General features: G+C 38.0%; 1 protein-coding gene across 1 annotated transcript in view; it reads right to left on the bottom strand.

Moving 5' to 3' along the window:
- The window catches only part of GYRA (DNA GYRASE A), a 49,553-nt gene extending 36,460 nt beyond the window's left edge, over nt 1-13,093 (bottom strand). The window contains 10 exon segments of the mRNA XM_089166657.1: nt 1,538-1,600; nt 1,704-1,812; nt 1,966-2,036; nt 3,563-3,649; nt 3,761-3,859; nt 3,957-4,001; nt 4,728-4,829; nt 10,356-10,421; nt 10,639-10,708; nt 12,503-13,093. Of these exon segments, the coding sequence (XP_089022783.1) occupies nt 1,538-1,600; nt 1,704-1,812; nt 1,966-2,036; nt 3,563-3,649; nt 3,761-3,859; nt 3,957-4,001; nt 4,728-4,829; nt 10,356-10,421; nt 10,639-10,708; nt 12,503-12,936 (1,146 nt within the window). The 5' untranslated portion in view covers nt 12,937-13,093.
- Between the last annotated feature and the right edge of the window lie 1,246 nt (nt 13,094-14,339).

The raw sequence follows: 14,339 nt of genomic DNA, 5'->3' as shown, positions 1-14,339 counted from the left end.
CCTCTCGCTGCCTATCTTGACAGCAAGCTGCAAGGATGATTTTGGCCAGATTTTTCAACGGAATCTCGCCATATCTTCACCTACAACACTCCTAAACAAGATTTAGCACATTTACATCAACAAAACATGATCAATCAAGGCCATTTGAATGAGTTTTTTAAGCAACGCAAAATTTCCCCCAAAATTGATTTTTTTTTCAAACATTATGTTATTGAGTAGGTCTTTGAGTGTGGATTAAACATATGTTTAACATCTTTGTCTAGTGTACACTTTCATGAGGAAAAAAGCTAATTAATTTTTTTCAAACTTTTGGATAAAAATACATTTTTCTAAGAAACTAAAATTAAAAAATATTCAAAAACACTTAGGTTATGAAAGTCATTCTAATATATGTTAGATTCCATTGTTAAGGCTTAACACCTCATGGAGTTATTCTAATATGAACTCATACATAGGGTTTTTTTCTCACAAATCTAAGGCCACCGTTTGGAAGCCCTAAAAATAGGCTAAATATCAAGTTTAAGCCCAACCTAGCCCTTAAAACCCCATGAGATGGGTCTTCAACTTGGGCCCCCAAGGTCTTGCCAACTCGAGCAAGATCTCGATTTTTCTCAAGGGCAAAATTGACCTCGAGAGTGAGACCTCCAACCTTGAAACTACCAACCAAGGGTACAAATCAAAACTACCATTTCATAATTTTTCTTGAAATGAAAGGTTTATAATGCTTATACAGCCTAAAATGAGTTACCTTGAAGTTTCAGAGCATAATATGACCACTCACTCTTCCACCGCCCCCCCCCCACCCCCACCCCACTCCACTGAGGCAGGCCCTGAAATGCCTAACCAAAACTCAAAATGCAGATTTCAGATTTTTGTCAGGCCAAACCAAGATTGATAATTCACCCAATAAAATAAAAACTGAAACACAAATTTTGGAGCCTAGGTACTAAGCCTTCTTCCCCTTCCAAAAGAACCTTGAATTGAGCTGCAGAACTAAGGAATAGCAATTACATCATCATACTTGGACTATTGTTAATCAAGTAACCCTTGGCAACCTGGCATTAACATCAACATCTGTCATAAGCAACAATAAATCAATAAAAATATATAGCATTCTTTTTGGGTGAATACAGCATTAATAGTTCAACAAAAGAAGAAAAAAATACCAAGAAAAGAAACATGTCTGCTAATGCTAGCACTGATAATAGGAGAAATTTCCGAAAGAAATTAGCGATATTGGTCCCCAGAAATTCACAATTCACCATTTTCACTCCAAAAGAATCCAAGTATTCTTTTAACTGCCTTCATTTACCATAATTCCTAAATACAGGAATCAGTCCACTGTTCAATTGGATCTATTTGACTTCATTATTAATATTTGAACAATTAAACAAAGGGAATGTTCAGTTTAGAACAGAATAGGATAGTTCACCGGAGGCAACACTGCATACTTGTGTGTTCAAATGTTAAACGAATATTGAAGAAAACTAGGTAGAAGTTAATAATATTCCTCATCTACTGTTTACTCATACAGTACCTTATTTTCCACTAGTTCCGCAATTTTTTCTACTAGTGCAGATTTGTTGGTCTGATATGGGACCTGTGCCATCACAAGCAGATCATTAATGTGGAAAAATACAAGGCAGCTCTTCTTGAGGCAGCAGGTTACAAAACACAAGAAAAAACAGGACAGAAAACAATACCTCCTTGATAATAATTGCAGCACGCTTTGTCTTCACATCAAGCAATTCCACGTCAGTCTTTCCTCTGACTACTACACGCCCACGTCCAGTCCTGTAAGCTTCCAAGATACTACACAAAAGCATTCAACATTAGACAATTAACCCAAAGCCAAGAACTATTCACCTGAACAAACAACGCTAAATCACAGCAAAGGAAGGGTAAAGATTAAACGTAAGAAAAAAATGAAATCACGAAATCAAATGCCAGAATAAATCTGCATACCCAATGTTACCCATGATTATTCCTCCAGTTGGAAAGTCAGGTCCTGGCATATATTCCAACAATTCTTGGAGCTTTCAAACATCATACAAGTCAAACATCCAAAATAAGGCTAAGCACCAAAAAGAATTAGAATATACTCATAAACTAAGAACCATAACTGACAAGTAAAAAAGAGGAAAGTGAGCAAGTTGATTTGGGTCCCTTTGTTCATAAATGTAGAACACTTTTCCCTGATAACTTACACCTGTAGTTAAGGAACACCAAGCACAGCTAGAAATAATACTTCATCTATCCAAGCAATTGCTTATTAGGTTCTTATGATGGTTTGGTTTGACTACGCCATTTTCACTTTTCATGATTTTGAATCTATCTAGGGTCCAATCTCAAGCCCAATACTCTGACAATTTATGATGACCCCATCAATAACATCAAAAATAAAATTGTCACTTGTCATGCAATTACACATTTTCAGGGTCGGCAATTACTATTTAGTGCTCTAAACAGTAAGCTACCATGAACAGATGCAAAGAAACTGATTTGATCTTCTAGCCTTTCTAGTGAGAGCTTATTGCACTGCCAATATTAGAGAAAATCACTTTGAAATAAACAAGAATTTTTCAATAGGGCTCCTTAAAGACGATTTGAGATACAGCTTCATGGCTGAATCAGCTAGACCATTCTTGTTGTCTGGGCTAAGAACTGGACCCAAACTGGGACATTTAGGATTTTACATAAGTATACATCTTAGATTTTTTGTAATTTTTTCATAGTTAGATACTAGGAGGTAGTTTACCACTTCTGTTCATCTTATTGTTCTTCTTGCCTATTCTTCTCACTTCTCAATAATTAATAGGACTGTTACCACTGAGGTTGATCCAAACTTGAGTTGCGCATCCCCATACCTCAGACCTGGGTCGAATGAACTACTTTTTTTAACTCTCAAGGCCTTGAAGCCTCATCCTCAAAAGTCTTAGCTGTTGTAAGAGACATTGAAATCAGATTTTGACTAAAACTGCAGAATTGAATTGCAGAATAACTGCTTGTTAGAAACTTAGAAGCTGTAGTTAACTGCTACTACCAGGAATAGGGGATGCAATCAGTGTCCTAAATCCCAGCCTGAGCACCTAACCAGTTACACTTTTGAGGACATTTTTCCTTCTTACTGAATTTTTTTTCCACCGCTGGTGTAGGTGTCTTAAGGTTGAGAAGACAACCTCCTTTTACTCTCAATTTATTTAACCTATTACCTTCACGTGACAATTTTTACACTCCCACCCATCTTTGTCATAATCCCTATTTCTCTAAATGCCATTCCAAGTTTAACCATTCTTCACTTCTACTCACCTTCGTAACTCATTCCTATCACGAAGCCTTCAAGATTATCATTATTTACACTTTTCCTCGTTTATTTGATAAACTTGGAGTTATACATGGCATTTGCATTCTTTATAAACTTTCTCCTATTGAAGACCTGGTTGGGCCAACAATCCATAGAGGACCCAAATCAAGGTCACTTCCAGATCAATTTGTACTATAATTTGAAAGAAATCACTTCCACATTTTGGCAATGGCTTTTTGAAAGGTAAAGCACTGATACCGTGGCATCCGGATTATGAATCAACACAGAGAGCGCATCCACCAACTCTCCAAGATTGTGAGGAGGGATGTTGGTCGCCATTCCAACCTGAAAGTACCAGACATTGTAATGAAATATAAAAGCAGCCATTCAATGACAATTTATATGCAAATTCATCAGAAATAAAACTACAAAAGACAATTTGTATGATAGGATTACCGCAATCCCAGAAGAACCATTCAATAACAACGTTGGGATTCGAGCTGGCAGAAGTGATGGTTCCTTTTGTGAATTATCAAAATTTGGAACAAAGTCAACCTGAAACCAAATAATCCTTTCAGTGGTGCACCAAACTACCTGGACAATATAGAGCATGTGAAATAAATAACTAGTGAATTAGGAATGAGAAACAAACTGTATCTTGATCTAGATCTGCCAAAAGCATTGCCTCTGTGAGCGCCTGTAAGTGTGACAAAGAGAGTTATCTTCTTTAAGACTCGAAAGAAACTTAAAGGGAGGGAAAAACTCAACACTTGAGCATTATAAACATCCTGAACCTCATCAGAGTAATAGACCGATAACATAAGTAAGAACAGAACTTAGAGCGACATACACCTGGTCCAGTGCAGGTCCACAGTTCATATAAGATCTTACCAGAAAAATTAAATACTACAATTTGGATACAGGATGGGGGCGGGCTAAGAAGATAATAATTTACTTCCAAGTTTAGAGACTGCACAATAAAATCAAGTTCAGACTATGATGTCATAGACCCAACAGTAGTATCAACATAGGGATCCTGCAGATATCGAGCAGCTTTCCTTCCAGGGAAAGCAAAATCAAATATTTGTAACCAGCTACCAGGAGAAATGATGAGTGACTATATAGAAAGAAAAAGATATGGAAACAATTCCTGAACTAGCAGCTATATCTACCGCATAAGAAGCTTGGTTGACCACCAGTCTTTGAGATGCAGTCCAAACGAGGTCATTAGACTTAATCATGTCACTTATCCAGAGGACAATCTCTTATCCAACAATCAGAAGGACCAATAAGCCCTTCAATGGCAAAAAAAATAGCCACCACTAAAGGAAGTCTCTTTCACAGACAGATACAAAATCTTTTTCTTGATCCAAATTCAAAAAATCCAAAAAAGGAAAAAAAATAAATATCAAAGAAAACTTACTTCCAATCTGCACTCTGTGTAACGCATGGCAGCAGGAGGATCTGAATCAATTGACCCAAAATTCCCATGCCCTCGAACAAGAGGGCAACGCATAGAAAAATCCTGTCAAAGAACACTACTAGTAAGTTTCTGAAGATAGAACAAAGCAGAAGGAAACAAGGAGGGGACACATCTGTGACAATCGGCACCAAAACATAACGATGTATAAATGCAGCATGTAACAGAAAATACAAAACAGATCATCATCCTCAGTGCAGTAGAGCATCAATATACAAAACAGATCATCATCCTCAGTGCAGTAGAGCATCAATATAAGATAAACCATAAAAGAGCAACAATTCTGACAATATCAGCCCAGAGGTGATCTTGTCACCAGAATCATTAGAATTCCAAGTTTGAACAGTATGGCAAATACAAGAATTTTAGAAGACTTAAGAAGCCCTAACCTCCAGTGCCAAATTTACATGAAGGAGGTGTCACAACCCACCAAAACCATGAAAGTACAAGGTATGCAGCACATCACTTAATCTACAATCGCACAGTTTAAGGGCCAAATCTCACATCCACACATTTGATCTCAACAGCAATCACATAAAGAAGCACCAATAATGTTAGCAGTGGGAAAACAATTAACTAAATTCCAATATAATTGTATTTTAGTTTCTCAAACAAAATCAAGTCAGTAATCAGAGTAAACATCAATTCCAGATATTGCCTATTACAAGTTCAATCATCGTTATGTGGCACCAATGACTAACTCAATTCAATGTCAAGTAAATGAAATCAAGTCATTAAGCTCCATATGCACAGTCATCACGTGTGCATCCAAAGTCATGTCCTCGTAGCTCCCGTTTGTAGCACATATACTATCATCTAAGTGTATAACAAACACCATCATCTAAAAATAAGCAGTCCACGAGGAGTAAGCTTTCATCCAAAAACCTTGTGAGGGATAGGTCCATGCAAGGCACACCAATTCTAATGCAAGTGCAATTATTCAACTAAAGAGATTAAACACATACAAGCAAGCAATTAAAACCAGAAAACGCAGAATTGATAATAATGAGTGCTTCCAATTACTAGAAAACAATCAAGCACCTAGCCACAAACTACTGATTCTTTACTAGTAAGTACAACTACAACAAATTATAGACTTCCACCTCCAAAGTGAATGAGCGCAAGGAAACAGATACCCTATTCGTTCTAGAAGCAATCATGGCTTATATAACCTAACAACCTCCTATATATTTCTGTACCATTGCCATTCACAGGGAAGCTCACATTGGCCCACTTGTTACCAGTAGAACTCCAAATTGTACTACAGGCCAGGTAGCTTGGAAATTGTCATCATCAACTCCACCCTTTTATAGGATTATGCAATATGCAACACTTATCACCCTGTTGGCAGTGGTCATAGTACAGGGCATATTCTCTCTAAATCATAAGCACACACCTCACATAATGTCATGACTTGTCACACTTCAGAATCATGTCCCATACCAAATGTAGTAACATAACAAGTGAAACAAATAATCAAATATATCCGATCCAATAATTCACTGTAATCCATCGTCGTCGTCGTCATCTTCTAATCACAATTAATATCAAACCCAAACCCCATGTAGTATTATCACAAGCAAGAGAATAATGATGCATGATGCACAGAAACAAGTAAGAACTCTGAAAAACAGAAAATCACCAACTCACCTAAACCAATGGCCATGTTTATGTTAAATCAGAATACGTGGTCTATGACCTCAGCACATGTCTCCTGAGTCCTGATCTAAACAGAAGTATACCAAAACTCAAAGTAACAAACGTGTTATAAGTTAGGTTAGGTTAAATCCCATGCAGGAAAAGGTTAAACTCGCCCATGATTACCTTTGAGCTTAAAAGTATATGAAAATAAAAGGGATCCATCCCTAACCAGATGCCCATTGCTAATTTATAAATACTTCAGGATAGAAACTAAATTTTCCTAATAACTGCTACACAAGATATCAAAATCTTCCCTAAATCATAGTAATGATAAAAGCCACCAAGTCTTCAACACCCTTCTCTATGCATTGACAATTAGTCACCAAAATATGGAGAATATTTTCTATCAGTAGGCTATACCGCTTATGCTATGGATATTCTTTTGTTAAATTTGACAGAAAAAATATTTTTCCAGTCTCTATAACATAAGGATAATATATAGCAGGAAGAACAATATCTTTTTATAGGGTTATACTAGCATCCCACAAAATAGGCTGGTTGGAATACTGGTTATGCTCTTCCATACGAGCTGGCCTTGAAGCCCACCCAAAGTGAATCATTATCTCCAACAAATCAACAACACAATAGCTGATAAATGATAAATCTGGGAAATATCCAGCTTTAGATCAGCAATTTCATACACTTTGTGATTGGCGAGACTCAGAAATAGTCAATCTGATAATAGATCTAAATCAAGCGCTCCAGTTTTCTTCACATTCTTGAGTGCCTTGCACAGTACAATCTTTTGGCCAACGTCAAGTTGGCATCATTGGCAGAATTTCGTTGCAATTAAATCCCCAATAGATAAGCAGACTAAATTGCAAATAGATCTCCCAAATGAAGATAGACGGGGCAGAAGTTGAACCAACATAGGCTGGATCAATATGGACTCAAAACCATAACCTATTTGGATTGGGAGCTCCATCTCAGGTCCTGACTGCATCAGATATTTCCACTACTATTTCATTAATTTCTTCCAGTTCCTAAAAATAAAAGGTCAATTGATCCATACTCCATTCCTAGCACCTTGCCTTGAGGTGTTCAACCTTAAAAAAACTCTAAGCAGTGATGTAGTAACTGTCCAGCTCCCTGTAAGACTAAGACCAAAACGGGACTTTTTTATATTTGAAGCTGCAGACTTTTAGTGCCAAGAAAACATAAATATGAAATTGCAACAAAATGAAAATACACTCAGGTTTCCTCCAGCCAACTAACACATAAAACTTCCCTAAATAGATTTCCACCACCACCACCCCACCCCCCCCAAAAAAAAAATCTAACGCAATAACCCCGTAGTAAAAGTAATTACAACTCCGCATAGAAACACAACTCCATATTTTTAAGTTAAATCACTTCTAAGTGCCCAACCTATCTAAATGCTGGTGTTACCAATTATCAGAATAATTGGACCCCAAATAACGAAACCAATCCCAAATAGAATCTGCAGGAGACTCTTAGAAGCATATCCTTGTTTTTTCCTTCATCTTCTTTTACCCCTCAAATCCTCATCGTTCCACAAGTCCTGCCACATTGTTGGGCAATCCCTCCCAAGAACAACAGGCAGAAAGACTAAACCATAAATTTTGTGATTTTCAAAATCACCAAATCAACACAGTCACGAGTATTTTGGTAATTTGAGGGCTTTATGAGTTGATTTCCAGCAAGTTTTAGGTCCGCCTGGTCTATTTTAGCTGTCTTCCATTCAATTTTGTACTACATCTGGATAAACTTAATGAAAACTTTCAGTTTTACTCCAAAGTACCAATTATTCTAAATTTGAGTCTCTACAAATTTGATAAACTTAATGAAAACTTTCACTTTTACTCCGAAGTACCAATTATTCTAAATTTGAGTCTCTTACAAATTCTAAGTCATAAAAGCCTAGGTTCTCAGATCTGTTCGCCTATACATATCTCACTGTGGGGAAAAAAATTAGTTCATCGAATTCAAAGATTTAGACACTCACATGCAGCAATGAGGGGCATACTCTCTAGTTTAGGGAGAGATTACAAGAGACTTCAAAGAATAAAACATTAAAATACATCTTTTTCCTTTCCTAAAATCCATCAAATCATTTACTCTTTTTTTTGTTCAAACATCAAATCATTTACATGAATGCATGGATTGCCCTCATTCTTTTGTATCCCTTTAATATTAATTTCCAACCTAATGCTCAGTATTCCTGTATTTCCTAGCCCTGTATTTCCTAGCCATACATATTTTAAGGAAAAAATCTTCATCTGTCAAATTGTCTCACAATTACAAAACAATATGCATAAATCCTTATCCATCCTTCCAAGGAAATCTTGACCGAGTCAGCACAATTAAAAGCCTTCATCAATGCCTGAGTATTTTTTAAGTCTGATCATAAGTAACGACTGATTATAAATGCAGGAAAGCTAAGCATGACAATCACTTTCATTAAAAATATTACAAAGATAAACATGACATAAATCTTCAATAAATGAATATCAGGAATACCAATTACTGGTCACATATACTAAATGTTTCAGGGAATACGGGTTGGTGTCCCACTTCATGCAGGCTAGCTTTCGGTTCAGTCATATAGATATAAAACAAACATCCTCATCTGATGTAGCCTTCAAGATGAGATGAGGGCCAGTTATTAGGAATCCATAATGAATAGCAGACACAACTAGGGTTTAGCCCATGCGGCTATAGCAAGTACTTACAGCTTTAGGAGATGGAAGTGAAGACTTTCCTGAAGAAAAACACCAAGACAAGGCTGCCGCAGGCTTCACTGAGCTGGGGAATGCCACAAATCCCCGGCCAAAACTCCAATTCTCTATTATAACTCCTTCCTCTCAATAACTTCATAAGTTTATAGCCTACATTCAAGGACTCATACTTGGACTCAACTTTGAAACCAAAAAGTAAGAACTTATACTTTAATTAGGACTCTTAATTATCTCAACTTGCACTGACTCAAATTACAAAATTAAAGTAGGACTAGACTCCTAATGAAATTAAGATAGCAACTAAAGGAGTTCCATTTTAAATTTTACTTAATGTGTCATAGGCTGACTCAAATAACAAAACAAGAACATAGTTGGACTCCAAAATAAAATTCTGATTCTGACTAGACCTTATTGGGCTTGCTCAGGACTGCCAAAATTACCAACATACCTTTCATGCTGGCCAAAATTTCCTAGGCTGCTGGCAGGGCTGCAGGGTATTGGGCAGCCACTCTAGAACTTCCTCGGGTCATCCCAGGGTGGCCGTGGGTCCTACATCATCATCAGTCATCACCTATAAAATCATCCCACCTAAACCTTTCTCATCAACTCTAACAAATATTTATGCAGTATAATAGATGAGAGAACGATAAACTTTAATTTGGTTTGCCAGCCATCAACAACCCCAGCTCACCACCTGAGTTATCCTAAAGCTCCAACTGAATGAACCTCCAACAAGCACTGGCTCGCAGAAGGTTCCCCTCTTCATCATGAACAAATCCTAGATGGTGAACCCCATATATGCCAAACAAATATCCATGCAAAAGCCCAAGAACCACCATTTCCTGACTTAATTTAGCATTAACAGTTTTAACTGATGAAATCATAAAATATCAGCCACACTGACCACATCCCCCCCCCCCCAAAAAAAAAAGAAGAAAGAAGTGAGATTCCTAAGTCAATCTGCCATGCTCTTTTTCTCATGCACAATGACAACAATATACAAATGTGTACATCCTACAAGCCCAAACATACAGAAACAATAGCACAAAAGAAACAAACCAACTGCTTCAAGTTTTAAGTTACTTGTGTCAATTTTCTATGCACTTTTTTATTTAAACTGCTGCTGGATCAAAAAAAGAAAACTGAGAGAAATAAATAAAAAATCTCCTACCTGTGCCATTCGAACCAAAGTATCATAAACAGCACTGTCTCCATGCGGATGGAACTTACCAAGAACCTGACAGAAGAAAGCAGATAACATTTAACCAATAGATCTGCACATCCTATTGTAACCACATACCAATCAACGCCAGAAGTTTATTAAGTTATTTAAAAAATGAATAAATAAGTAACCTCAAATTCAATACTCAAAACTACCTCCCAAACTGGAAATGGTTGAGCTACGAATATAATGGTTCATTAATATGTGAAAGAACTTGATAGCAATGTCTCACCTCTCCCACAACTCTGGCACATTTCTTGAATGGTTTTCGAGATGAAAGGCCTAGTTCATGCATGGCAAATCTGTATCCAAAAGTATTTAGGAAGAAACCAATGGATTTAGTTATTTATATACATTAAAGACCAAATGACTCATAGCATTCATAATGTACACTTAGGTGCATAAAAAATTATTCTTCGGAGGCCTGTATGCTAATAATTGTACCCAATCAAGAATATCACTTAAGGCTTGACGGATGCATGAAAAAACTAGATTAAGCGGACAAAATCCGTGCTAAAGTCATCAGGATTTTGATAAAAAAATAAAACAGAAATAGATGAGCAGACGCTAGAATAATATGGCAATAACAAATTTGAATAACAAGACAGGAGGGCACCCAGTTGGCAAGGCTCTCAACACCGCAAGAGTCTGGGAAGCCTCACAATGAACACAAACTTAACCCTCCCTTCACAGAGAAGCTGTTCACTGACTTGAACCAGCCGCCACTAGGTCGCATTGGAGCATACTTAACTGTTCTTGGTGTAGTCCTCCCATGGTTTATTTTACTTTTTTCATTTCATCTTTGTATGCCTTGAATGTGATTTATTAAGATCCATGAACAACTAATATTGAAGATAACATCAGGTTTCCAAAAATATGCCATTGTATATAAATTGTCATTTAGCTGGCTAGATCATCAATGATGATTGTCCTATCCTGTGAAGTATGACACTCGGTTTCTAAGTAGAACAATTCAGTTTTTAGTTTGAAAAAGGATAATGTGCATCACCAATTAAACACAGGAAACTTTCAGCAGCCACCACCAACAGCACTGACCATAATCACGAAATCTCTCCCCAAAGCTTCCAAGAGAGATGGGAGGAACAGTGAAAGCCATAATCAGTTGACCAACTTCAAGACAGCTCGTCATAAGTGCCCAGAAGATCATTGAAAGCATCATCAATAAGGATTAGGTCAGTTCTTGATTCATTAGAACCAGAATATTACTCCCAAAAGGTGTCACCAACAAAGTACCATAAGGCAGTTTGAAGGACAATGATATTGTAGGGGGGGATTAGAGTTAGACCATCAAGATCTTTAAAGGATTACAATATTTCTTTCTCAAGCTCCTTAACTGTGCTACTAAACAGCTGGATTTCGGTGAGAAAGGAATATGATGGCGATTTTCCACTCGACTTTGGATCTAGATCCTCTCCGATAGGGCAGGCCATCCACCCATCCCCCAGCACTCTGGTCTGGCCATGGTACCATGAGTTGCACATCGGGGCGGGGCAGGGCAGGGGGGAGCCCTAGCGGAGAGGATCTGTTTCCCTCCACTTCCTCGAAAAGAGCATCAGTACTTCATCCAAGGAACTGTCTGGCACAAACTATTACCAGTCTATATCCTACTCATACTCTTGCTCCAATTCCGACCTACAGTGCTTCTACTACGTATTATTGGTATTTATAGATCAAATTCGCATTCAATATGAAGTCAGAAAGTTTTTAGTATCCCTCGTCAATTAACATGAGAAAGCACATCTCCCGTGACACATCATTGGATAAAAATTCATGTCCAAACGGGCATATATGCATGCCAGGGTTCACTGTAGTCATCCTATACAGACCCAGCACGTCTCGAGTTTTCATTATAAATATCACAATACTGAAGCGTGGAAGTAGTAAAATAAATTTGGGCTGAATGCTTCAAGCCAAGTTAACAACAAAGTTTCGTTACTGAATTGCTTTTCCCATCAGCAAGTCCCCCAAATTGTTTGAACTACAAAAGGAATCCCAAACTTACAAATATAACACTAACGACTTCGTCAATAAAACTCGCACCAAAATAAGGGACAACGAATTCAAGGCCTACTCACAGAATACGACGGTGCACTGGCTTCAGTCCATCTCGAACATCCGGCAATGCTCGGCCGAGCAGCACTGACATGGCGTACGCCATGTAGGCCTCGGTTGCCTCCTTCTGAAGCTCAATGGGAACAACCCGCAGTTCCTTAGCATCTTCCTTGACAAGCAAGCTTCCATTTCCTTCCCCTCCCTCATCTTTCCCCTCTCCAACGGAATCTTCTCTGCGTCTGGCCCTCACAGCGCGAACAGGACTAGAAGGGAAATTTGAGAGGAAACGAAGCTTTGAGAAACCCTGACGAGAACCTGTGAATAGACTACTACTCGAAGCGACGGGAAATGGAAGTCGGCAACACGAAATATAAGAAGCAGTGAGACGGAGTCTGGTAGAGAAAGCCATTGATGGAACTAAACCAGCGTTTGAGCTTCTACGGAGTGAAGTCTTCATCCAATCGCCATCAGATGACCTTCGACTTCTCCCTATTCCTGCGTTAATCTTCTCAACGAGGAAAAGCAAAGCGGGTTTATCGCTGTTTTTAGATTTTAGTCCCGACGGAAGAAAAACCCTTAAACCCTAGCTACTTCGGCAGGTTACTGCGCGCGAAGTTCCTTGGTTTGGATAAAAAAAAAAAAAAAACATTTCCTTTTAATAATAATTTTTCTCATTTCCCGCGCAAGGATAAAGCACGTGCCAGACTTCGCCCTTTAAAGTGACATTGCGGAAAGAGAACCGGATCACCTGTCCGAAAAAGGACGTCTAGGGACGTTATATACTGGATGGATTCTATGGAATTTATATTTCAATTATAATAAATTTTAATTATACAAATTTCATTAATTTTAAAAAAAATTATAAATAATAAAAATATAATTTGATGGTGCTATTTTATTTATAAAAAGGGTAATTTTTATCTGGACCCCCTAAGGTTTGATCCATGTCACTTTTAGTCCGAAAAAAATTCTCCTTTGCATATGGCTCCCCTGAGGTTTCTAAAAATGATTAATTAAGGACAAATTATAATTTTGATGACTAAAATACCCTTTGTAGTTAAAAATACAAATTATAATTGTAATTTAATCTTTTTATTTTATGTTCAAGGGTCTTAAGATTTCAAATTTACAAAACTCAATGAGATCCTATTCCCATTACACAAGAAAAGAAAACCCTATTTCGAATGAAACTATCGTATTAGCTTATGGGTCTTTAATGGAGGAAATACCGCATGTTCAGAGTTTCAAATGAAGTGGGTTCTTATCAAAACCAAGCTTACAGATCTCCCAACCCATCTCAAGGATCTCTGTTTTTCTACTAACTCACTTTCCTAAGAACTCGTCTATTCCATCTCCCAAACCCTCACAGATGCTCTTTCCCTCGCCATGAAATGTCGCCATGCCAATCTCTCCAATGGTAAGCTCAGGACTCACACTGGCCTTTCCATCTATAAGGGATTTGAGGCATTCCTGAATCGTCGAAACTCTTCGACTCAGGCCAAACACCGGTATCGAGAACACCGATTATGAGATCTTGGGAGGCTTGGTCTAGATCTTGGTTCCCATGGCCTGCCTAGAAACCCAAATCGGTTTTGAGGCCAAGGAATCGAGGAGTACGAGTGGTGTGGAGGTTATAAATAGAGTCTTCATACACACCCAGAACAAAGTCTGATTGGCGGAGGGATTTTGCTTGTTCTTCGTCTATAGAGGCGGTGAAGCCATGGTAGGCAGTGTCATAGGTATAGAGAAGGGAAGAAGGATCACTCTCTTGCAGATAGGGAATCCCGAATCGAGGAGCGCCGCCATGGATTCCTTGCTGAGCTTACTTGAGGAGGACGATAAGAACGTCTTAATCACCGT

The sequence above is a fragment of the Hakea prostrata genome, chromosome 1, assembly GCF_041222555.1.
Source record: "Hakea prostrata isolate BN-2017 chromosome 1, UWA_Hpros_2, whole genome shotgun sequence".
NCBI lineage: Eukaryota > Viridiplantae > Streptophyta > Magnoliopsida > Proteales > Proteaceae > Hakea > Hakea prostrata.
This window is presented reverse-complemented; position numbering and strand designations above follow the sequence as displayed.